Source organism: Euleptes europaea, chromosome 9 (assembly GCF_029931775.1).
Source record: "Euleptes europaea isolate rEulEur1 chromosome 9, rEulEur1.hap1, whole genome shotgun sequence".
Classification (NCBI taxonomy): Eukaryota; Metazoa; Chordata; class Lepidosauria; order Squamata; family Sphaerodactylidae; genus Euleptes; species Euleptes europaea.
The window spans coordinates 91,457,587-91,483,463 of record NC_079320.1 but is presented as its reverse complement, the minus strand read 5'-3'; the positions used below and the strand labels follow the sequence as shown (position 1 = coordinate 91,483,463).

The 25,877-nt window shown below is 47.8% G+C and overlaps 2 protein-coding genes across 2 annotated transcripts in view; both read right to left on the bottom strand.

Annotated features, from left to right (window-relative positions):
• Positions 1-19,587, bottom strand: part of ITFG2 (integrin alpha FG-GAP repeat containing 2) — a 31,340-nt gene extending 11,753 nt beyond the window's left edge. Inside the window, exons 1-9 of the mRNA XM_056855905.1 lie at positions 19,482-19,587; positions 19,253-19,348; positions 17,576-17,617; positions 11,242-11,419; positions 10,608-10,747; positions 8,196-8,347; positions 5,395-5,489; positions 4,450-4,503; positions 1,223-1,314 (exon numbers count right to left, since the gene is read on the bottom strand). Coding sequence (XP_056711883.1) covers positions 1,223-1,314; positions 4,450-4,503; positions 5,395-5,489; positions 8,196-8,347; positions 10,608-10,747; positions 11,242-11,419; positions 17,576-17,617; positions 19,253-19,348; positions 19,482-19,577 — 945 coding nt within the window. The 5' untranslated portion in view covers positions 19,578-19,587. The remainder of the gene's footprint in view (positions 1-1,222; positions 1,315-4,449; positions 4,504-5,394; positions 5,490-8,195; positions 8,348-10,607; positions 10,748-11,241; positions 11,420-17,575; positions 17,618-19,252; positions 19,349-19,481) is intronic.
• A 2,938-nt stretch (positions 19,588-22,525) lies between these two features.
• FKBP4 (FKBP prolyl isomerase 4) overlaps positions 22,526-25,877 on the bottom strand; it is a 42,407-nt gene continuing 39,055 nt past the window's right edge. Inside the window, exons 9-10 of the mRNA XM_056855899.1 lie at positions 24,091-24,330; positions 22,526-23,202 (exon numbers count right to left, since the gene is read on the bottom strand). Coding sequence (XP_056711877.1) covers positions 23,107-23,202; positions 24,091-24,330 — 336 coding nt within the window. The 3' untranslated portion in view covers positions 22,526-23,106. The remainder of the gene's footprint in view (positions 23,203-24,090; positions 24,331-25,877) is intronic.

Below are 25,877 nucleotides of genomic sequence, written 5' to 3'. Positions count from 1 at the left end.
GGCCACCTGAACCCCATCAAATGTGGGAAGTATAATGTACGCCAGGACCTCAGCCTTTGCGATGACGATCACTTCTGACATTCGGTTTCAGTTTCAACTTGTTCACTCTCAGCCATCCAACTACAGAAGACTGGCAGCGGCTCAAAACCACCACAGCTGCACTGAGCCACCCAGACAAAGAAATCTAGAACACGGTGTCACCAGCATGCTGATGACAACCTACTCTTAAAACACAAATGGTTTCTTCTCAAAGGCTTTACATAGAAGCTCCCCCAGATCTTCAGAAATATCTGTTTGGATGATTGTGCCCCTCTCTGTGGATTTAAGTATCCGCAGGCAGGGGGCACGTGTGGGAATCAGATTTATATTTAGCTCCCCCCTCCTGCTTCTCCTCCTCTCCTTGCTAAAACATCCATTATTACTACAGGTTGAATATCTTTTATCCGGACGGCTTGGGACCAGAAGTGGTCCATATTTTTGATCTTTCCGTATTTTGGAATACTTGAACACATGATCACATGAAACTGCCTTATACTGAATCAGACCCTTAGTCCATCAAAGTATTGGTCTACTCAGACTAGCAGTGGCTCTACAGGGTCTCAGGCAGGGGTCTTTCACATCACCTACTTGCCTAGTCCTTTTACCTGGAATTGCCGGGGATTGAACTTGGGGCCTTCTGCATGCCAAGCAGATGCTCTGCCACTGAGCCACAGCCCTCCCCTTTGGAACTTTTGCATATACCTAATGAGATATCTTGGGGATGGGATCCAAGTCTAAACATGAAATTCATTTATGTTACATTTTATATATACTTCATGCACATAGCCCGAATGTAAACAATATGGCCCATTCACTAGAGGCGTTGAACTGCTCTGGGCTGCCTGTAGGGCTCCGCCAGTCTGCCTCTTCCCAAGGAGAACGCTGCTACCAATGGTGCCCACTCACCACCCCCAGAGCAGCCCTGCTTCTTCTCAATACGGGGGTGGGGGTGAGGCCCCATCCTTGTTCCTTGAGTTGAGGGGAGGGAAGGAACAGCCGCTACCAGAACCGTGAGCAGGCAGCAGTGACAACCCTCTTCTGGGAAAGAGGCAAAGAAGGACTGCCTTTCCTTCTGACAGGTGACCTGGCTTACTTCTATCTCCAGCCAGGTGAGGCACCGACCTGACCAGAAGTCCTTTGCCCAACACAACCCTGTTGGCCAAGAAAAAAACCTAGAACTCACGGTAACATCCAGTTTTTCTAGAGCAAAAAGTTGGTGGTCGACCTGCACTGACCACAGCAGCTTATCTGCCCTTTCCATCAGCTTCAGTGTCCCTAAAGGAGGGGGGAAGAGAGAAGGAGGGCCCTGTGTCAGCTCCAACAGGACACAAAAGCAAACAATCCCCACCTGCGTCAAAGCTGAGGCACAGAGCCCGTACCAGGGAGGTGACTGCAGGAGGCTGGTGATTCCCAGCCCGGTGCTCTGCAGAATGGGCTTTGCACCCGCAAGAGAGACCATGAGGAAAAGGTGTATCCTAAGAGCACCACGGCTGAGAGGAGAATTCAGTGCTGTGTTTCATAGAAAACACACAGATTAGCTTGTCAGCAGCGGCTGTCACAGTATCCCTGCTTTGCTAAATTGTCAGGACCTCTCTCAGACCTGGGATGCATCAGGAGACATGATCAGAAGAGAGAAGCCCCACTGAAGGCTTCGGGACCTCACAGAAGGAAGAGGACAGGGCCCCACCCAAGGAACCTCAGGACAGCCACTATGGAATGCATCCCCACCCTTGGAACCTGTGTTTTCTGGGGACCTCAGGATCCCCCCCCCAACCAAGAGGGCAACAACTCCTGCATCAAAAGGCAGCCTGTTGGCTCGGCATCATGAGGCCTCCCCGGCCATCCTCTTCCTTCTCAAAAGTGAGAAGCCAGGGAGGGATAGAGCTACAAAGCTGCCCAGTGGCGACCTGAACATTGCTTGTGCGGTCCTTCCCTTCCGGCCCTGCTTCTGGGCTTGGATCCCAGTCAGCAGCTTGGGCAGCTCCCTGCACTCGACACTTGTCCTGGCTCAAGAGCTTCTCTGCTTTCTCAAGAGCCGTGTCCAATAAAACCACTTTTTGCCCTCCTAGAAAGTTGGGGAGTCTACCACAGCTCCCCCAACAAGCTCGAGCACATGAAACCCTTTCCTGGTGTTAACACCCAATTAGGCAAGTGTCCTGTCCATCATTTGGGGTTTTTAATATCAATAATATCAAAACCTTTATTGGCATTAAATAAATAAATACATATTAGGATAAAAGGAGGTTTTGAAACTTGAGTAAAACTCTTCCTTAAAATCATGCACATGGATTAAAATAGTTTTTAAAAGTTTAAAAATAAGTCCCAGGAAGTTGGCAACTCCTGCAGTAACCTGAGAGTGACTATCACAGGAGAAATCTGACTTGCTCCTTATCGGTGCCGCCAAGGCAATCTTTCAGGAGGGGTTCGATAATCTGTTCTCGAAAGGGTGAAAGGGTTGTGGTATTGGGGTGTGTGTGTCAGACATTGGGGGGGGGGGAGATCAAGATTTAATCAGTTAGTCCCAACACATGTAAGTGAGAGAGAGAGAATGTACAGGCTCCTGCTTCGTAATGGCAGGGTAACTGGAGGCAGGAAACGTCAGGCCCCATCCCACTCCTTTGCCTAGAATCCCTAGGGAGAAAATAAAACACTTGCTGACCTGGCAGCAGAAAGAGCAGGGAGTCCCTGCGCTCAGAGCACGTGGAAATATATTGCCTTTCCCAGGTGCTGCTACAATATAGAAGCCCCCCTTCTGCTTTCCAGTCACACCTGTCTTACAGCAACCCCATAGGGTTTTCAAGGCAAGAGGCTTCAGAGGGGGTTTGTGATGGTTTCCCCTGTTTAGCAGCCTCACACTTCCTTGGTGGTCTGCCATCCAAGTACTAACTGTCAAGGAAATGGGTCCCCATAATTCCTTGCGGTTAAATTTCTTTGGTACAGGCTTTTGAACATAAGAACATAAGAAAGGACCTGCTGGATCAGACCAAGGCCCATCAAGTCCAGCAGTCTGTTCACACAGTGGCCAACCAGGTGCCTCCAGGAAGCCACAAACGAGTGCAGCAGCACCATCCTGCCTGTGTTCCACCACACCCAAAATAATAGGCATGCTCCTCTGATACTAGAGAGAATAGGTATGCAGCATGACTAGTATCCATTCTCACTAATAGCCATTAGTTGGCCTACTCTAGATTGATATTAGACTCTGAGCGGTTGGAATGCAAACATTCCAGCCTGCAATTTATTGCTGTGGGAACGGTTTCACTTTTGAAAGATTCACTCCTGTGGGGGCAAAGATAAGATGCAGCTGTGAAGCCTTTACAACTTGCTTCCTCCCTAAATTGAAGGTCGTTAGTCACCAAAGCAACTAATCTGTCGGACAAGGCCTTATCTCTCGCTGACGAGTACCAGGTGAATTGAGTTCTGCATGCTCAAGCTCACCTTTTGACATACCCTGATGCAAGAGGGGGGCAATGTTTGACACGTCAATTAATTACTGGTTTATGGATCTTCTCGCAGTCTCATTGGACAATGTGGGCTCACTCTTTTGGGACTGCGGGGAAAAAAGGGCCAACTGATAGCCATAATCTATGAATGCTTGGGATATACAGCGGCATGTCAGCTTCATCAAAAACCCATTTTGATTTGCCCTTTTAGGGAGACTTTTTGTCAGACTGACTATGGAACCAACTCTGGATGCTGTACCAAGATGCTATGACTTTTGTGGAACTGGTAAACCTTATTTGAAACTTGCCAAAAAGCTTTGCCAAACCTTTGTACCTAAAGATCTTACTGTGTAGTTAGCTGTGTTAAACCTGTTGTTATTTTCTGCTTAAACTACTTCATTAGTCTTTTGCTTTTCTGTAACGAGCACAAATCTTTGGAATATTTAACCTATATTTTGGTTGTGTTCTTTAAGTCTAAATCTGAGTGCCTCATTGTTTTGTGGGTCCACCTACCAACACCCAAACCTTTGTCCGTGTAAATTCTCCCCCTACAAAGCCTCCTACCTTGCAGGGTGAGTTTTACACACTAATTTGGTATCAGCTAGCAGAGATTGCCCTTATCCTCTGGCCTGGGGCTAACTGAATGAATAAGGGCTGGTGGCAGCTTACCTGCTGAGCTCAGGAAGGCTTCCTGTGCTCAGTGTTTTGGTTAGAAGTAACTTTGGGACCATCTTTACAGAGGACCACCCAGCGGAGGCCGGGCAGCTTTCCTCTACATTAGCTATGGCCAACCCTGCTTAGCTTCTGAGTTCTGATGAGCTTGGGCTAGTCTGGGCTATCCACAGAGGGCAAGGCCCCCTCCCGTGTTATGCCGAACAGAATGCTGGGAAGATACTTTGCCCTCTGGCCTCCCCAGTCTGCAGAATCTCTCCCCTCTGCTAGTTCCCAGGTAATCAGGAAGGCTTACCATCCAAAGTGCAGAGTGCAAACAGACCCGAGCCACTGTGCTGCTTGGTACCCCCTGAAGAGACAGAGCACAAGGAAGCGGAGTTAGGAAAGCAGCCATGCCAAAGTCCTCTGGGAGGAGAGGTCCTCTCAGCTGTTTCCCATCCCTCTCCATTACAGAACAGCAGGCGGCAGCAGCCAGGAAACTCACCTGTCTTTGGAAGGGCTTCAGCTCACATGCCGGAGTGTAACCTTCCCATTTGCCCTGTGCCTTCCAAGGGCTTCATTTATGACATTTTTATTTGCTGCCCTTGCTCCAGTGCAGAAGGGCAAGTATATAAAATTTTAAGACCAACAAATGTGACATACCAATTTCTGTTTCAGGAGAAGTCAAAAATAATTGACTTAAGGGCCAACCTGCAAATGGGCAAAATCAACAACTCCCCGTACAAGTGCCTTTTCCGCTGTGGCCACCTTCTTGTGGAACAGCTTGCCCGAGGAAATCAGAAAGGCTCCCACTGTCATGGCTTTCTGCAATCTATGCAAAACTGAATGATTCAAGAGGGCTTTTCTACCCAGGCAATAGTTTGCATTGTACTAAATGAATAACAAAGTTACTTGGAGAAATTATTAGGGACTGGGGTCTGTACTACTGTTCACAGCTTGCTGAAACCAGGGTCCTGCTATGAAATGTTTGCATCATTTAAGGTGTCATTGTTAATAGTTATGCTTTGCTGCAGTTCTGTTTTTAGACTTCTGGCTGGTCCCTAATCCTATAGCACTGTTTATTGAACATCCCATCCATCAATTGCATTTACTCCATATAATCTGCCTTGAGTCCAACTGAGAAAGACGGGCATTACATTAATCACATTACATTTATTGCATTAATATAAATAAATAAGACAATTAGCATAAAATTCATCTACATACAACACCATTTTGTTTCTTCATTTCTGCCACTTACCTCTGCCAATGTTGCCAACAAGATGGGTTGAAACATTCTTGTTATGAATTCTACCTGACGTCTGGTGGAGAATCACATCCCGAATTGGGGCTTCCCTAGAAGAAACCGATGCCTAAAGTTGTACAGGGTATCTGATTGTGAATGCGCAGCATCCTGGAAGCCCCGGCAGTGTGTTAGAACAGGGGGTCACATCCCCTCCAACACCTCACAAAGGGAAACAGGGATATTTCTGTCCATGTGTACATGGATGGGGCCAGGTAGAACCCACTGATACAAACCAGAACTGCAAAACTATCCCACAGAGATTAATTATTTAGATTTATGAGACATTTCGCCCATTTTACAGTGTACAGGAACACAGAGCAAGTGACTAGTAAAGGAGAAGGTGCCAAAGCAGGATTACAGTTGAACATCAAGAACAAAAAAGTAATGATTACTGAGGTATTATATGGCTTTAAGGTTGACAATGAAGAAACTGAAATTATTAAAGATTTTCAATTCCTAGACTCCATCATCGACTGAAAGCTACCCTGCAACCAAGAAATCAGAAGCAAGGGCAGCCATGAAGAGACTAGAAAAGGGTTCTTTTTGTAAGGAGGTGCTGCTGGAGGCCAAGATCAAGATAATTCAAACCAATTGTGGATGTGGACAGGGAAGAAAGCAGACAAGGAAGAAAATTGATTCATTTGAAATGTGGTGTTGGATGCCTTATGGATGCCGTGGATCACTAAACCTAAACAATGTCTTGCCTAACTGGGTGACAGTTGTGTGAAGAGGGCTGAAGCTGCAGCAAGGAAAGTGGAGCTCGGCCCCCTTTTTGGCTGCTTCATACCACAAGTCCACACAAACACTACCATGAACTTGAAGAGGAGTGAGTCTGCTTCCAGTGTAAGAGGTGAAAAATGGAGCAATACTTTCTGTTCCCGCATCCTAAATACAGGGAAAGTACAGGCCCAGACATTACTTCAATGGTTAGAAGTCTAGCATAGTTTGTCATCACAAAAAAATGATCAAGAGAGAATGTGTGAACAGGGGAGAATGCTGGAGTTTGGTTAATTTTAATCTGGTGCTTTAATGCCGATACCCAGAGGAATGAGTTCTTTGTTTGCCGAGTGGAGCTCTGCCCTGGCCGCCACGTCATCCCTTGTCTTGCCTCTTTCCCAAAAAGGCCCTGGGCTCTTCCCCATATATGCCCCCACTCTGCCCTGCCAGGATCAATTAATCAGAGTTGTCTCATTTTGAACATACAAATGGCACTGAAACAGTGTTAAAACAGCATTGGATTAAGAACCACTTTATAAGTTACATTACCTGAGCAGCTAAAAGGAATCTAAACAGAGTCATTTGGATATAATGTTCAACATGGTTTATAAAGGAACAGGACCATTATACCTTCACAACACTGTATCTCAGCCGGCTTGGAAAAAAGGGCAAAACACACCCCAATACATCTTATGAGAGTCACTTTTTGGCTTTAATTTTGGAACCCTGGAAGGGAACGGTTGGGGATATATGGGCGAAAAAGCACGGTCGCTTTAGCCTCCGTTCTTCCCTGTTCCAGCCAGGATTCAGCCAGGATCGAACTCACGTTCATGTGTTCAATCCTGGCTGAATCCTGGCAGGAACAGGGAAGAAAGGAGGCTAAAGCGACCGTGCATTTTCGCCCTATGTTTGCCAGCTAACTGGGGATTTCGTTTTCCTTCTTGTTACAGGTGTATAAACTCAGACAGAGCCAGAGATTCTTTCGGCAACTGAGAGGAATTACTGGGAACATCCCTGCCAGTTACTGAGATCTGAGCTCAGCTTCTTCCTTTTTGCATGGTCAGAGGTACAGCTGGCCCTGTGGATCCAGCTAAACTAAACCCAGGATTTGGTTGTTTTAATTAATTGTAGGTCTTTAAGAACATAAGAAAGGCCCTGCTGGATCACATAATACTTAAATCTAATTAGTGCTAACCATGGTTTGTAATTTTAACCCTAATTATTATTCAAATGCACTCTGAAACCACAGTATAGCTTACCAAGCTAAACCTTGCTCCCAGAGATACTTGATGAATACAGACTATAAAAACCCTTAGTAAGATACTAGCCCCTAGTATCTTACATTAGTAAGTTCTGATCAATACGGGTTTATACCTAAACGTTTTATTGCTGATGGAGTTAGGAAAACAGTGGGATTTCTGTTTCATTCCAAAAAAGAATTAACATTAATAGCATCGGATATCTATAAAGCCTTTGGTTAATTGGGACTATTTAAAAAAGGTTTTATATTTTTATGAATTTGATGAATAATGCCATTTTGCCTATTTACTCTCCATATGGCCTCTAATGTAACAGTATTGTCAGCCCTCAAGTCTGAGTTTCCGTCAGCAGAGGGGGGGCAGGGCCCTTTCCAGCCTGGTTTTGGCCTGTGAAGGAGGATCCACCTGGGCCAGGCCTGAAAGCAACCAGCGGAAGACTTGCTGCCATCCGACCTGCTCATCTCACCCAGGCCCGGCTGCTTGCTACTGTTTAACAGCAGCTACCCTAAGGGCAGTGTGGTGGTTAAAATTTCAGACTAGGATCTGGAAGACCCAGGTTTGAATCACCACTACGATGGGGAACTTTACTGGGTGACCTTGGCCCAGTTACACATTCTCAACTTTACTTACCTCATGGGAATGTCGTGAGGATAAAATGGAAGACAGAAGAATAAAAATGGAAGACAGAAGAATAATATCAATTGCTTTGGGTCCCCATTTTGGAGAAAGATACTGCTAGAAGTGTCCCCACTTGCCGTCACAGGATCCTGGGAGACTCACCTGCTAGCTGCAGCACTGTCTGCCTCCCCCTCCGCTGGAGGCCGGGGATTGGCTTTCCAAGTACAGAGAAGGATTGCATAGCCACAGCCAGGCTGGGAGACGATCAGCTCAGGAGCACCATCAGGGCCTGGATTCACAGACAGGCTGTCTACCTGTTCTAGCACAGAAAGGGAGAAAGTAGAAAAATATAATTTGCCTTCAGGAAAAGAGGGATCAGAGCTAGTAAGAACACAAACACCTGCCTTCTACCAGGAAAGAAAAGGCCAAAGCAGGGCAAACTGCCTTGCAGATTATGCCACCCAGAATAGGCCAAACATTTCCACAAGAAGAAGAGTTGGTTTTTATATGCCAACTTTCTCTGCCACTTAAGGGAGAATCAAACCGGCTTACAATTACCTTCCCTTCCCCTCCCCACAACAGACATCCTGTGAGGTAGGTGAGGCTGAGAATGACTTGCCCAAGGTCACCCAGCTGGCTTCGTCTGTAGGAGTGGGGAAACTAACCTGGTTTACCAGATTAGCCTCCGCCACTCATGTGGAGGAGTGGGGAATCAAACCCAGTTCTCCAGATCAGACTTCATCGCTCCAAACCACTGTTCTTAACCACTACACCACACTGTTTATAAGAGGGAGTCCAAATGGCTGGGCAAGGTCACAACAATGCTAAAATCAGAAATTCAAGCTAAATCAGATTCCTGCTCAAAGAGGATCTGCCACACTGAGCTCGGCAGCTGAAGGAAGGCAGGAGGCAGGTCCATCTCTTTGGGAAGGACATCTTTACCTCTCCAACCAACCACATCCGTATGCTTCACTTCTCATTCCTCCTTTGATCACACAAAATCTCTCGGGCCCACATAATTGTCCCTACTCAGGTATCAGTCTACCAGCCCATGCTAGATACCACGGCAAGTTCACATAACTTCCAAAAGTTAGCACAGCTCCTTAGTTCATAGAATCATGGAAGGGGCCACACAGGCCATCAAATACAACCCCCTGCTCAATGCAGGATCTGCCTAGAGCATCCCTGACAAGTGTTTGTCCTGCCTCTGCTTAAAGACTGCTAGCAAGGAGGAGCTCACTACCTCCCTAGGCAGCTGATTCCACTGTCTTACTGTACAAAACTTTCCTCATATCCAGCTGGTACCTCTCCTCCTGCAATTTTAACCAATTATTACAAGTCCTATTCTCTGTTGCCATTAGAAACAGCTCCCTGCCCTACCCTTCAAATACTCAGAGATCAATCATGTCCCCCGTCAACCTCCCTCTTCTCCAGACTAAACATTCCCAACTCCCTCAGCCTTTCCTCATAAGGCTTGGTCTCCAGGTCCCTTCTGTCCACATCCTTTTTGAAGTGAGGCCTCCAGAACTGCACAGAATACTCCAGGTGTGGCCTGACCAATACTGTGTACAGCGGAACTATGACATCTTGCGATTTGGATGTTGTACCTCTGTTGGTGCACCCCAAGATTGCATTAGCTTTTTTTGTCGCTGCGTCACACTGGCTGCTCATATTTAACTTACAGCCCACCCATACCTCAAGATCTTGTTCACACACGCTGCTGCACAGAAGTGTATCCCCCATGCAGTATGCATGTCCCTCATTTCAGTTACTCAGATGTAGAACTTGGCACTTATCCTTGTTGAATTGCATCCTGTTCACATCCGCCCACTTTCCCAGTGTGTTTAGATTTCGTTGAATTCTACCTCTGTCATCTGGTGTGTTCGCTGCTCCTCCCAATTTGGTGTCATCTACAAATTTTATGAGTAGTCCCTCCACACCCTCATCCAGATTATTTATAAAAATATTGAAAAGTACCAGGCCCAGAACCGAACCCTGTGGCACCCCCCACCCCCCGGACACCTCCTTCCATTCAGATGAAATGCCACTGACAACTACTCTTTGAGTGCGGTTCTGCAACCAGTTCTCTGTCCACCTAACTATCCCGGGGTCCAGACCGCAGTTCTCTAGTTTACCCATCAGAACATCATGGGGAACCCTGGCAAAAGCCTTACTTAAATGTAGGTACACAACATCAACCACATTCCCTCGATCCAGTAAGCTGGTCACTCGATCAAAGAAGGAAAAGAAGGGGGGGAAGGTTATAGTTATTTGTTTTGGAAGTTGAATTGGGTTGCTTTCGGTGTATAGATTAAGGGCACAAAACACTGAAGTTCTTTCAAAATCTGGCACATAATGATATCCCCCCTCCCCCCCACTTGTGGGCCTCCTAGCGCATTTGGTCGGCCACTGAGGGGAACATGATGTCGGACTTCTCTGACATTTTAATCCAGCAGCCACGAGGGTGTGGGCCTTCTCCTTGCTGCTGCCCCTGCTTCTTGCTGCTGCCCCTGTGGCATCCTTGTTTACGAAGGGCACGTTCCTGCGCAGGCACGCACACACAGCACTGGCTACCTGTCCATCCAGCAGCCACTTCTTGAGCAGCACCAGCTGCCCGGAAATATTCTCCGGACTCTCGGATGAGTCTTCCCAGCGAAAGGCTCGCACCACGCGGTCTGTGTAGCCCACAACCAACTCATTCTTCCCATCTCCATCTGTTGAGAGCACAAAACAGAGACAAAAAGCTCATCTCAAGACAGCGTCACGACATTTCAATTCCACTCTGTGTGTTCATGGAAGAGGCAGAAGACGTGGTGCGAACACTCAGGAAATGTCACATTCCATAACAGAAGAAACCCAACTTGCTTGCTCAAAATAAAGTTATGCAAACATATCCCCAACAGCAGCAAGACTCAGTTAGTAGACTGACTTACTTAATCTTTAGTTAACTAATCAGTGGGCAACCAGTTTTAGTTAGTGGGGTAAGACAAGGGCAGGCTCGTTTATTCCAATTCTAGTCTAGTACAGAAAGGTGATCAACATAACTGACTGAGGATTCCAACCAACATTCCTTCTCCTTCTCAGGTTTGAGAAGAAGGGATGCTTGGGGGATATTCTGCTCCCCCATAGGCTCGTGCCTCACTTCCCACCCACCCACCCCAAATTCCCTACCCCCTTCTACATAGCGTGCATCAAAGTACTTGCTCACCGATGTCACTGATCAGCATAACTTTGGTGTTGGCAGGAATGTGCTGCCTGAATCCCGGCTTCTGGTCATCAGTTGTTGGGGGCTCATGGTGGCCAGGGGCATCCAGGTGCTTCAAGGGTGGGGGCGTGAGGTCAAACAGATGAAACCAACCTTCGGCACTCATTGCAAGAATCAAGTTCTGACAGAGAAGTGTTGAGGTCAGTAACAAATAACAAAACTGGGCTGCAGTTCTCCCATGTAGGGTAGGAATGAGCAATAACAGAGACGCCATGCCTGAGACGGTTGTAGGGCAACCTATAGTGCATGGTTAAGGCCTTGAGCTTCCCTCCCCCCACAACAGGAATGGTCAACAAACTGAGCAACACAAAGCCTTTGGAACTAGCACCCGTGCCAAGGGCACCAACTCTCATTTCCTGGAGTCACATACGAAGTCTCTTATATTTCATCAGTAGAAAGAACACAGTTGATACAACTTGTGCTTCAATGAGGCTCAGTTTCTGAGGTCAACCTTTATGTCCAGTGATGAAACGTGAAAGGCCAAACCAAGGCAGGGCCAATCTGCCCACGCAGAGAAATCTCACAGAGCGGCCTTCCCAGAGTTGTCCTTTTCAGGCTGAAGGCAGGGCGAGGAGAAACGATGCATGCAGCCCAAGGGGGGGGGGGGAATTCCCATTTAAACAAAGTCTCTAACCCAGGGGTGTCCAAACTTTTTTCAAAGAGAGCCAGATTTGATGAAGTGAACATGCGTGAGGGCCGACCATTTTGCCAGACATTTTTAATTAAATGCAAATTAACTATTTTATGCAAAGTTTATTGCAAACGGCATACTTATTATGCCCATAACCACAGACTGCGCCACAAAAACCATGGCTACATTCCTTCCTTTCCCCGAAGCCCCTTTCAGTTCACCGGACGCCCCCCAGCTTCTAAATCTCCAACCTTCCTTCTGTAGGGAGGGAGCAGGAACTCTTCCTCCCCCGTCCCCCACTCATGTGCCTCTCTGGGACTGTCGACTCTCTCCCTTCAACCATGCCGGGGGTATTCTGTCCTCCCCTCATCTGAGCCAGGAAATAAACTGGTTTTCATTCTCATGGAGTCCAAGATTCAAACACTCTGACATCTCCCGTGCAGGGAGGAATGTGGCGTTTTTCTCCCCATGAGAGCCAGCGTGGTGTAGTGATTAAGAGCGGTGGTTTGGAGAGGTGGAGTCTGATCTGGAGAACTGGGTCTGATTCCCCCACTCCTCCACATGAGCGGTGGAGGCTAATCTGGTGAGCTGGATTTGTTTCTCCCGCTCCTACACACGAAGCCAGCTGGGTGACCTTGGGCTAGTCACAGCTCTCTTAGCCTTACCTACCTCACAGGGTATCTGTTGTGGGGAGGGGAAGGGGAGGGCGATTGTAAGCCACCCTTAAGTGGTAGAGAAAGTGGGCATATAAAAACCAACTCTTCTCTTCTTCTTTCCTTCTGACCTCTTTGCTCTCTGCTCGGGGCTTTGACCTCCGGAATGAACACTGCAGACTCGGCCCCGTCTGAACGCACCTCATTTCCAAACACGATACATGCCAGGAGTCATTTATTTTCCCCATCCCTTCTTTCGAAGCAGCCACTTGCCTTGGAGAGAACCTGCTGGGGGTCTGACTCCAAACACTCTCCGCCCCCAAATCCAGCCCCCTCTCCCCCCTGCCTTTCCTTGACTCACAATCCCCCCACTCAAGACCCATCCAGTGTCTCCTCTCCTCCCTCCCACCCACCCTGCAAATCTGGATCCCTCGCGAGGCCTCCGCAATGCAGGGAAGGGGCTGCATCTCCCCCCCCACCCCATACTTCTGCAGAGAGGAAGGAGGAAAGAGAGCCAGATGGAGCAGCCCCCCCACTCCCAGGCTTTTTGGTGTTTGTGTGTGTGTGTGTGTGTGTGTGTGTGTGTTGGGGGGTGTCTTTCCTCTCCTGGACTGGGGCCAGCCTCTGATCTCCCTTGCATTTCCCTTCCCCGCCCCCGCGCCACCTTTCCCACCCTTGAGTCCCCCGCAACCCATCCTCAGGATCCCCCTTGACCCACTCGGGAGGAGCTGCTGCTGCTTTTCCATGCGTCAGAACAACAAAGGCCGCATCCCCATGCGCGGGCTGGGTAAGAAGTGGCCTCTATAGGGTTTCAGACTCGCTGGCCTTCATTTCGGGGGGTGGGGCTGAGACAGCCAATCGAGGCGACCCTCCACCCAAGCGTCGCCCCCTCGGTCGGGGATGCAAAGCACAGGCACAGCCCCCTCGCGCCCCCTTTTCTCTCTCTGCAAAACAGGCTGGGGGGCCGTATCAAACCGGCCCAGGGGCCGCAATTGGCCCCCGGGCCGGACTTTGGACATGACTGCTCTAACCTAATCTTTTGGCTGCTGTGTTGCTTTAAAACATGAAGAGAATGTTTCACCTGAAGGAAGGAAGTCAATCACTGCACTGGCATGGCACTGTAGTTAAGTCATGGCTTAATTTACTATTACCATACTTTTGGGAGCCCTGGTAAACTTGCAAACTGAAGGGCTTTTGATATTAGAATTCCTAACCAGGGGTTCTGCAGCCCTCTGTGGTACTAATGCTCAGGTATGGAAGCAACACTTCTCTCAGATGATCACGACTGTGTTTACTTTGATGGAAGTCCCACTGATTTCAACTGGCCCCATTTCCTAATAACTGTATTGAAGTATATAACCTGCATTCTCCTCACAGCAACCTCATGTTCTGCTTGTTCTCATGCAATAAGAGGGATAAGAGGACAAGTCCTCTTATGGATTGAGAGCTCACTGAAAAATAGGAAGCAGAGAGTAGGAATCAATGGTCAGTTCTCACAATGGAGGGATGTGAGCAGTGGGGTCCCTTAAGGACCTGTGTTGGGACTGGTGCTTTTCAACCTGTTCATCAAAGGCCTGGAATTGGGGGTGAACAGCGAGGTGGCCAAGTTTGCAGATGACACCAAATTATTTAGGATGGTTAAAATAAAGTCGGACTGTGAAGAGCTCCAAAAGGATCTCTTCGTACTGGAGGAATTGGCATTAAAATGGCAAATGAGACTCAATGTGAGCAAGTGTAGTGATGCATATAGGAGGGGGGGATCCCAACTTCACATATACACTGATGGGATGTCTGCTGGCAGCGACAGACCAAGGGAGGGATCTTGGGGTGGTAGTGGATCACTTGATGAAGATGTCGATCCAGTGTGCGGCTACTGTGAAAAAGGCAAATTCAATGCTGGCCATAATTAGACGAGGACTAGAGAATAAAACTGCTGCGATCATACTGCCGTTGCACAAATCTATGGAGAGACCACACTTGGAATACTGTGTACAGTCCTGGTCACCGCACCAAAAAAGGATATTGCAGAGCTTGAGATAGTACAGAAAAATGCAACCAAAATGATCAGGGGATTAGAGCAACTACCCTATGAGGAGCGGTTAAAACGCTTAGGGCTGTTTAGTTTGGAAATAAGTGGATAAGAGGAGATGTGATAGAGGTCTATAAAATTATGCCCGGTATGGAGAGAGGACAGGGAGAAGCTTTTCTCCCTCTCTCATAATACTACAATGCAGGGCTATCTGCTGAAGCTGGAGCGTGAGAGATTCAAAACAGATAAAAGGAAGTATTTCTCCACACAACACATAGTTAAATTGTGGAACTCCCTGCCCCAGGATGTGGTGATGGCTGCCAACTTGCAAGGCTTTAAGAAGGGACTGGATATGCTCATAGAGGAGAGGGCTATCTATGGCTACTAGTCAAAATGGCTACTAGTCAAGATGCACCCCTATTCTCTCCAGGATCAGATGAGCATGCCTATTATATCAGGTGCAGTGGAGCACAGACAGGACAATGCTGCTAGAGTTGTCTTGTTTGTGGGCTTCCTAGAAGCAACTGGTTGGATGCTGTGTGAACAGATTGCTGGACATGATGGACCTTGGTCTGATCCAGCATGGCCTTTCTTATGTTTCTGATGACAGACAGGGAACCAAAGGACGACACAAGTCAAGCAGCCCACGCACTGAGCAGCCCCTGGACATGCTGTCATGGGCTTGAGCGATAGCCTGTCCCTGTGGTATTCCTATGAATCTTATGAGTAAAGCATAGAAGTAAGAGGCTTATTTCTCTGAACAGAACTGATGTGAAAAGAAAGTGGAGTAAAGGTCATGCTGGTTAAAACTCTTTTGAGATAAATAAAACTGCAAAACTACAAGGTTAAGATATGCAATGTTGCCCGCTTGATGGTTGAGTCTGGAATAATATCGGCATCACTCATCCGAGGTGTTCTTCTTGACATTAACAAGAAGGTCATTTCTGCCTGTGAGCTTAGCCACTCTGATAGCTGCCTTGTGAGGGGATAATGCTACCATCTAATGACAGTATAACAGATGGTGACCTTGCACTTGTGAACTTGGTGATTTAATGCCACAAACATAGTAAGGCTTTTTTCACAGACCAGGCGACAATGGCACATCACCACCATGTGTGACTCAATGCCAAGTGGTATTAGTGTTGCCTGCCCAGGGCAGAGAAGGTTCTAGCCTCTCAGCTCAGCTGACCACTGGTCTGAGAGAACAAAAGCCAGTACCAAACTGCCAGAAGGCAGAGAGTTGACGGAAGATGGCTTAGGCTGTCTGACCTCACTCTCTCCACATCTTCAAAGATGTAAAACTTGGAAAGAAGTTGGTAGAGGACAATGCTGACTGTCTGGCTATCAGCTTTCTCTGTCTCTTGCATGAGACTAAGAGAGAGTAACTGGAGGACAGCTTCAATCTGTCTGGCCTTGCTCTCTCCATCTTGAAAGATGTAAAACCCAGGATTGTTAGTGAAAGACCACACTGTTGTCTGGTCATTAGCTTTCCTCATCTCTTGCGTGAGATGTAAGAACACTGGTTGCCTGGCCATGGCTCATTCTATTATTTCATATCTTGCGTGATATGGAACTCTACCATTTCACAAGCTCTTTGTGAGAATGGGAAAGACTCTCTTTGAGAGGGATTCATGTCCAGATGACCTGCTAAGGCTGGATGCCTGGAATGAATGCTTGTGGACTATTCCATATGATGCTCTTAGTATTCCTACTAACCTTACTGTGGGGTCTAAGAGTATTGGATCAGTTCCATATTTGGAAACACTGACATCTCATTAATCCTAGCAAGTATTGATGGGTTCTCACTGAATGATCTAAATGGTCTGACTTGGCTTTCCTTGAGAAACATGGAAGTTGTGAAACCCAAGTTACAGAACTGGTCTCTTCAGTTCTCAGAACCAGAAACATGATTCTTAGATACTCTTAGAGATTCCTCTAAGCAACCAGAGATATCTCTCAGGGTAAAGAGTCAGAGGTTTCCTCAACAACACAGAGGAAGCTTCTACACTCAGTGACAATGAGTGACATACACAGTACGCATACACAGTTTACATTATATAGAGAGAGCTATAGAGCTCTTACCTGGAACTAAGGTTCATACAGGTTGTCTCTACATATTGAATTTAAAGCTACACATAGTCTTATAAATTACTGACTTCAGCTTTACAAGAATCAGCTGTCTCTGATACAGAACAGTATTTCAATGAACTTAAACTGGCATGAAATACTTAATGAGCTTTTGGACTATAGCTCTCAAATAAACTAAAAACCAGAGAATCAAAGATATGGTAAAGACATAGAAACATGGGAAAGGACTATGTTCTTACAGGAAAGGTTTGCAATGTCCTGAATATAAGCTAGGAGAAGTTTAGGAATAATATAAGGTTGTATTTTGTATTAAGATGTTTTTAACTATGAATTTCTCTCCTTATACTAATCATATTTTGACAGGCTTTCTGTAAACTGATTTATTCCTGAATGAAATGCATTACAGGTTTAAGGTTAGAAAACCTTACATAGAGAGAAATTGCTTATAAAGATTGTTTGAAACTGCTTGCATATATTAACATAAATGAACATGTAAGAGAATCATAAATGTTTGTACTTTATAACATGTTTTGAGAGTGTGTAAATATTCACATGCATCTATATATATTATGTGAAATAAATATTATTTAAAGGAAGTTCACTGTTTATAAATTTTCTGGCACACTTCAATAGAAAGCCTACAGTAGTAGGAATTATCATTGACTCCTGTCTGTGAGGTCTCGCTGAATAAGATAACTTCACTTCTCAGTAAGTGATACATTCTAAGAGTGTAGACCCCTTAACGACACGAGCCGTGACAATGCTCCTCTTCCAAAGCTGAAGAAGTCTGAAGGTTTCAGACCACCAGACCAGTGGTGACAAAGAGGCATCGCAACACCAACAAGACAAATACAAGGCCCAAGAGAAAGCTTTTACCTTTCCTTTATTGCACACATCTCCTACACCAACACAGGTGAGCTGGAAGAGAATATTTATTTGATTAATTCTAATGTAAATGGTTAATGAAACAATCTAATGAAGAGTGAGAAAGACAGAACATTTACAGCAATGAAAACAAAAAGCTCAACTGAAATAAATTTAGAAAATCACAAGACATTCAAGTATCCCAGATTACTCTGGCCAGCCCCCCCTCCCCCAGCAAACGATGATTTCCTTTCCTACACAAGGAAAGTAGTCAAATGTCACTCAGCAACTCACACACAGAACATCACCCCCCCACACACAAACCCACACTCACTCGTACACGACAGCCAGCCCCCTCGAGTAACTCCACTGCAGCCCAAAGTGCAAGTGGCAAATGCAGAGCCACATGTGCATGATGCCACCCCATGCGCAGCCTCCCATAGCACACTGTGCGGGCACTCATTCGCAGTATGCCTCCCCCCCCCCCACAGCAGCTCACATAAGAGACAGCAGCCTCTTCCCCTCATTGCAGCGCACCCTTTGCCTCTGGCCTAGTTTTCACAGATACAGGAGAAGGTAAACACGTGAATGACACCACCTCGTGCTGCAGTCGCAGGGTTGAATTCCATAATAAACAATTCCCTGCACAGAGAGAGTGATATGTCTAGAAGGACCACTGATTAGTCTCTGCACGCTTACTGCTTTGGAGGCAGAATGTCACAGGTACAATCTATCTGTATGCATAAAAAGATTTCACATCGCAGAGCTGCGAAAGACAGCTGCCTGAGATCCCAAAAAACTGCTTCAAGCCAGAAGAGACAACTTTGGACTGGATGGGCCAGTGGTCTGATGACTTAGCATTAGGAAGACCTGTTTTCTTTAGCATCCACAACCGTATCCTTATGGATTTTGGATGCCACTGTTGATGAGCTACGCCATGAAACAGGTGGCTGCTGGTGTGACCTCCGCTGGTTCTCGTGGCTTTCTTAGTGTCTTTCAACACCCCTGGTACCCTCCTCAGTCACCTGATTAGGTGGGAATCGGTCACTGCATTGCAATAATTCCTCAGGCGTTGGGGACTGGTTCTTGGGATTTCCCCTTTGGAGTTCTCCAAGGGTTAGTCTTGTCCCCATACTTTTAATATTTATGCGAGATTCTGGGAGAAGTCAACCCAGCCTTTTTTTTGGGGGGGGGAAGGGTGATGCTCTATTCCTCGTTTTTAGTAGAGCCAATCCTGGATGAAAAAACCTGAAATCTCATCTAGGCAAACGAAGATGTCAGTGGGGAAGAGCCCCCGTTCACCCGGGAGCTGGCAGAACGGAGCCGGCCGTGGGTGTGTTGGGGGTGGTGGTGGGGATGTTCGCTCAGGAGCACCGCTGGATTTCTGGGCAACGAAATTTATCTTGCAACAAAAATGCGAACTTGTCACTTTATTCACCTTTGAATCCTAAGGTGGCGAGGATAAGGAAAGATCCGTCTGCCTGGTTTTATAAACCTACGTGAGTCTTGTGTACCATTGCGATCGCTGCGTGTTTCCCCCGTGTTCCAAAAGAGGGACCGGAACGAGTCCAAACACGGATCCTGGAGAGGCAGCCGGGCCGGGACTCCCTGCCCTCTCCGGAGGGCCCGACGCCCCCCCACCCCACAGCCCTCCCATCCCTCCCCCCCCCGGTGGCGCGCACTACTGACCATCCCCTGGCAGGGCCGCACCGCCCAGGGCCGGCTCTCGTGGCTCTTGTAGACGGACAGCTTCCCGCCGGTGTCGCCCACCACCAGCTCGTTCAGCTATTGAGAGAGGGAGAGGCCCGCGGGTGAGGCGCGGCAGGGCCCGGCACACCCCCCGCCCGCCCGCCCGCGCCGGGGCCCGGGGGGGGGGTTCCTGGGGCCCTTCCTCCGGGCTCCCCTCCCGCCGGCCTACCGCGTCGTTGTCGGCGTCGCCCAGGCAGACGGCGTGCGGGAAGAGGCTGCCGCCGAAGTCCAGCGCCACGCGCCGCACGTAGCTCACCGACCGCATCGCGCCGCCGCCGCCCACCATGGGACGATAGGGCGCTGGCGGGCGGTTGGTTGGGGGGGGCGGCCGTCGGCGGTCCGTTGGGGCGGGGCCCAGCGCGCAGGCGCGAGTGGCGTCGGCGTCCCGTCAGCCTCTGCGGTTCGCCGGCGCAGAAGCTGACGGGCCGCCGCCGCCTCGGTTAGGAAAGGTGACGTAGTTGCGCTCTAACAAGGGGAGGGGGCATTCCTCCGGGTTCCCAGCCCCCTCCCATCACTGTGGTCAATAATGTGGGCTACCTGACGGCGGGGAGAGGCTGATGGAGCACAAGTACCGCTGGGCTAGTAGCTGCTGCTGGTGGTGAGCTTCACCAACTCGCTGGTCCTACGGGAAGCCGCTAAACAAAAAACATGGGAAGCCAGTCAGCATGACCTGCCCATCCCCAGCAACCGGCCTGAGGGTCAAAAATCTCACTTATGCCTGGTGATCCTTCCAGGACTGGTACCAGGGCTTGAACTGGCAACCCCATGCATGCGAGGCATGTGCACGCCAGCTATGCAGCCTGCTACCTTTGAGAATTCCAAATGCCCCATGGTGCCTACCCAGTTGGGTCTTGTGGTTAGAGGAATCCTTTGCCATGTGAGGGGGTTCTACTCGTTCTGTTTGCTGCACGTCAACTTGTCACTGGCCAAAATGTCAGCTTTGCCTAATTGCCAGTTTGTCCCTCGGGAGAATATAAATGGAACAAACAAAGTACAAACTTCCGCCAAATGTGCTTGGGGGACAGCAAGGAGGCAGGGCCAGCTTCACTACTGATGTGGTACCTTGCTGTCTCACTACACATTGGTAACATCAGGATGCCGTTCCATGATTAGTGTTGCTGGGCTTGGAGTCGGGGTCTCTGCTGAGAACACATGATAGGACTGGTTATGCGGACCCTACTTATTTGAGACTGTCATGATCCCAAGCAAGGTCTCCCTGGCCAGTAGCCATGGAAGGTTTCTTCTAGACTGGTTCTGGCCAGAGAACACTCCAAAAAGTGATGCTTCCTTCCTTCAGGGGTTCCTTCCTGTTTTAGCACGTCCCTTCTCCTTCGTCATATTGCTGTCTTGCTCCAGCACACCCCACAAAGTAAAACAAACTCATCCAGAAGCCAGGACTAGTATTTGCTACCAAGCAGGTCAGTAGTAAAATTGGAGCAGTGAGTGAAATATGGTCTGACTTGCCAGTCCTGCTTCAAGAGCTCTTCACACAATGGCTCACTTAACGTGTCTAGATGCATCTGCAGCAGTTTTGAACTTCAAAATCACTTACTGTAGGTGCAAGCATGAAATGTAGGACCAAATCTACTTTGTATTGAATCAAAGAACACTGCTAGTTTAAATCAAGGGCAATTATTACATGCATTGTTATTGGACGTATGCTAACAAAATGGCTCTTTCCAGCATTTTCCTCATATTTATTAGATAACTTCTGAATGAAAAAATTGTCGGATTGCTTATAACTTAGGAGGAATGCATAAACATTCATAGGATCACACATTCTAATACACGGATGGAGATGTGCACATCTGAAACATGCTCCTGTGCTTCAACATTTGCAGGATATAACCACAAAAGGGCACAGGGAAATATTGGATGTTGAAGCAAAATGGCTTCCTATTTAGCACTCAGGAACACTTCCTAATTGAAGCTCAAACCATGTATATTCTTGTCCCTTAACCAAGAATTGGTGTATTTGCTTTCAGCTTACACTGAAGGACCCAATTTATGTATTTGTTTACTTCATTTATACCCCACCTTTCTCCCCAATGGACAGCCAGAGCAGCTTACAGCATCCTCCTCTCCTTTATTTTATCCACACAACCACCCATGAAATAGGGTTAAGCTGCATGTGACTGGCCCAAGGCCACCCAGCAAGCCTCCATGGCAGAGTGGAGATTCAAACTGGCATCACCCAATGCAGAGTCCAACACTAACCAATATATTGCGCTGCCTCACACAATGAATCCCAATGGTCCAACCATCCTTTCAAAAAAAAGAAAAGAAAAAAAAAGGTGCAAGAGGTATCTGGAACTGCTGACTTGGTTACTGTGTTCAGGTACATGTCGGATGTTTGTTGCAGTGTGTGCTAGAGTTATGGAGTTCTTTCCTTCTCAAGAGGGAAGGCTCACCTCTCTGACTCCAAACAAGGTTACATGACAGTGTGAATTTTGTTCAAGAGCATTTCCATCCGTGTAAGTGCATTTCAGATTGAGACGCAACATATTTACAACTCATGGAAGATTTTTTGGGCATTTCCAAGATTTAAGCCAGTCTGTGATACAGGGCAGAGTTATCTTCTTCTGGTAAGAAAAGACAGACACATTCAAGCAGTCACAGATGAATTCAGAGTAATTTCCGTATTGTGTTTCCTCAAATCTTTCTTCCCGGATATCCTAGGCAGAGCTGGCGTCATGGGTGGGCTTAGGGGGGCACCAGCCGAACAATGAGAGCTGCCAGTGAGCCCACTCACGTTGGGGGAATCAGCTGAAGATGGGAGAGGGGGTTGCCTCCTTCCCAGCTCCCCTCTCCTTTCCCCTTGCAGTCTGCTGTCTGCACACAGCATTTGCCCCCAAGAGTAGGGTTTTAGGATGCATTTTTTACCCTCAGGTAAGGAAGTTGCACTCTGTGGAAATTGCTAATGGGATCCTGTTGACAGTTTATAGTGAAGGGGGAACAGACGGATACTTAATTTAAAATGGAAGGCATGCCCATTGCCTGTTATACCCAAGTAGCCACCTGCCTACTTATGGCTTTGAAATGTTCATGACTTGGCTCCAACACATTCCAACACAACAGGAGTTCACACTAGCAAGGGCCAAAGTCCAGTTCCCTTCTAGGCTAGCTCCCCAATGGTCAGCTCATCGATTGGAAAGGAAATCTGTAATTGAAAACCAACATTTTGCCAAACAAACATACAATCTGTTCTAAATCTTCTCAGGATTTTTTGGTGCTTTATTGCTCAAGCTTTGGACTTCAAAGTCTTTGCCTTCAGCAATGTGCAAAGGAGGAGGCATTACAAGAAGGGTAAACACTTGCCCATGGGAGGAAGAGGGCCTGCACTGACAGAGGAAACAAGACAGAACAAGGCTGGAGCAGGAGGAAGGACACAGTGGTTTTCTTCGTTCACAAGTCTCCTGTACAATGACTTTTTCTTGCATGGATAAAAGCCCACTAATTAAAAAAAAGAAAGTCAAGGGAACCGACCGAAGCAGCAGGATTGAGATCAGACTGAGATGGAACCCGAGCACAAGAGTGAAGGGCTAGTGAGAAGGAAATGGACTCAAGGAGGAAGAGATCCTGAGGGACCTCCCCCAGAGTCAGAATGCACAAAGGAATAAATAAAAGTCCCTAAGATTACACCAGGTCTGTTCTGCCAACAATATTTCCTACGCAGACAGACGCAAAGTGATCCCACTATCTCTCTGCCCCTTGTCCAAGCAGATAGAAAAATAAAGGTCTAGTGTACTGGAAACTCTTTAGTTTTACAAAACTAATGGAAGAGGATCTTGGCCTCAAGCTTCTACATCGACGTCTGTTTTTTCATCAACTCCATTCTGTTTGTCATCTTTCATGTCGGAGCCTTCTTTGCAGACTGTATCAGCTTCCAGCTACAGGGAGGGGAAAAAGCCCAAGGTGAGAAGGAGAGTCTTTTCGGCCTCCATTGTACTGTTTGTATGTCTGGAAGCCGCTTTCAAAGCCTGAGATTCAGGGGATACAGGGTCAAATGGGGGCAAACAGCAACAAGACAACCAACGGAAGGCCCAACGCCTGGCAGAGTATTAATATTCATGGCTTTAATGCGAAGGGGTCCCGACCTGGATAGCTCAGGCTAGGCCAGCCTCATCAGATCCCAGAAGCTAAGCCAGGTCATCCCTGATTAGTACTTGGGTGGGAGACCACCAAGGAAGTCCAGGCTGGCTCCACAAGAGGCAGGCAGTGGCCGGCCACCGCTGAACGTTTCTGGCCTGGAAAACCCCACCAGGGGGGTCACCACCAGTCGGCTGCTACTTGATGGCACACACACACACACAAAAGTAAAAGGGAAGAGGAACGGGGGGGGGGGGGGGTCCTGAACAAGGGATCTGAGAGCCTGCAAGAAAAAAAACTGCAGGCGAAGAAAGGGGAGAGCTGATGTTTATACCCCGCTTTTCTCTACCTTAAGAAGTCTCAAAGCGACTTACAATCACAATCCCTTCCTCTCCCCACAACAGACACCTTGTGGGGTAGGTGGAGCTGAGAGAGAACTGTGACTGGCCCAAGGTCACCCAGCAGGCTTCACGTGGAGGACTGGGGAATCAAACTCGGTTCACCCGATTAGAGTCCCGCCGCTCTTAACTGCTACACCACACTGCCAAGTAGTCAATTGGAGCCCAGACAATGACAATGAAAAGGGTGGACTCCCCCCGCTCTGGATTTCCCATCAATCTGAATGAAGGCATGTTAGTTCCGCCTAGTGGTCAAAACCCAAACAAAACCCAACGAACCCTCTGGCTTACCTTGGTTTCTTTATCTGCAAGCCTCTGAAACATGTTGGCGTACATCTTCTTTTCTCTCTCATGCTGCTCACGTATTTTCTGCTGACAGATGCTGAGCTGTGCCTTCGCTGCTTTGTTGCTTGGGTAGAGCTGCAGCACCTTCTGGAAATCTGCTCTGGCCAACTCAAAGTCATTCACGGCCAGCTGGGCTTCGCCACGACGGAAGAGGCCCTTCTCATTGCTGCCATCCAGCTCCAGGGCCTGGCAATCAGGGGAGACAAGGGCTGAGCCAATAAGAGAACTCCAGGCAGCACGGAGAGCGCACGGGCAGCCATCAGGGCAATCAATGCAGGGCTTGGAGAGGCAAGGGGAAGGCTAGTGATCAGGCAGGGCCGGCATTCTCAGAATGCGGAGCGTCCTTCTGAATAGAGAACACCCAAAATGGAGGTGGGGCAACCAGAGAACTGATAAAGCAGCGTCAGCCACCATCACCATATGTCAAGACAGACCCTGCCTTGGTGCGGTAATACAACCCAGCTTAACCAGGGTTTGGTTTGGGTCACTCTCCAGCAATGTACACCATGAAGCAAAAAGGTTTTATTGGAGAAATTCAAGAAAGCATTGCATATAGTTTAGTGGCAGTCAAAATGCACAGAAAAAATGACAAAGCTAGACTGGCTAACGACTTTCTCAATTCTTTCAGGATATATACTGGTTTCTTACAGCTAAAGCATGGGGTTCCAGAGCATACAAGTATCTTCAGGCGGCACGGGTGGGCTAAGAAATGGAATGGGGAAAAGGGGGCACCTTCTCCCATCACAGGCTATACTTTATAGAAAAAGCAGGCCATAACCTACTGACCATCGCCAACCAATTGCATGGCTGTCTCCAGGGGATATTCTGGATAGGAGTAAACTCCCCCCTCCATTACCAGATTCCCAGCTGAACTGTGTGAGCTAATTAACAGGCCTGGAATGAGGAGTGTGCTGCCCTGGAGGAGAGGAAAATGTTGTGATTTAGGAAACTGCCTTGCCGAATCAAACCCATTGGATATCTTTGGGATGCTTACGGCCAGGCATGCAAACAACCATCTTCCCAGAATCTGGCATTTAGAATTACATGGGCCTTTGGATCCTTAAGTTAAATCTGAACTGTCATTGCCATTTGTGGGTTACAGCCTCTATACATCTCTCTTAACCTAAACCGAAAAATAAGCAGCTACATTTATCTTTCTCCCAATTTTTTTAAAAACTCAAAAAGCAGCCTTGAGACATCTCTAAGCTGAAAAGGCAATGGCTAGGACCACCACCACCCCCGCCCTCCACTCAAACTCTTAAATTCTCCATCTCAATGAAACTGCTTTAAGGCTGGTTACGTATCTTGCCAGGTTTGTTTACCCCCCCCCCCATTTCAGCAATGAAAGCACTGCATGAATGGGAGCTACAGCTGGGGGCAGGGAGGGGGAGACAGTGGCAGATGGTGAGACAAACAAGCTCCTCGACCCCTTTGTTTAAAGAAATCATCTTAAAAATAACGATGAGGAATGTTGCTGCACTTCGAGGTATACATCAACTCAGGTGTGTGTCCCCGCCCCCAGTGACAGCAATGCAAGCTGTTTGCTGCCTGGGAAAGGTAAAGCCCCACCAATGACCAGCCTGCAGGGGAATTCAGCCGCTGGGCAGAGCAGCACAGGCAGAAGCTTGGGATAAAGGGACAGGCAGAGCAATGTCCTCCCATCTCACAGCCCCGTCCTTGAGCACAGCGCTGAGAGGCCACTTAATGGCCAATGATCACGATGCACACTCATC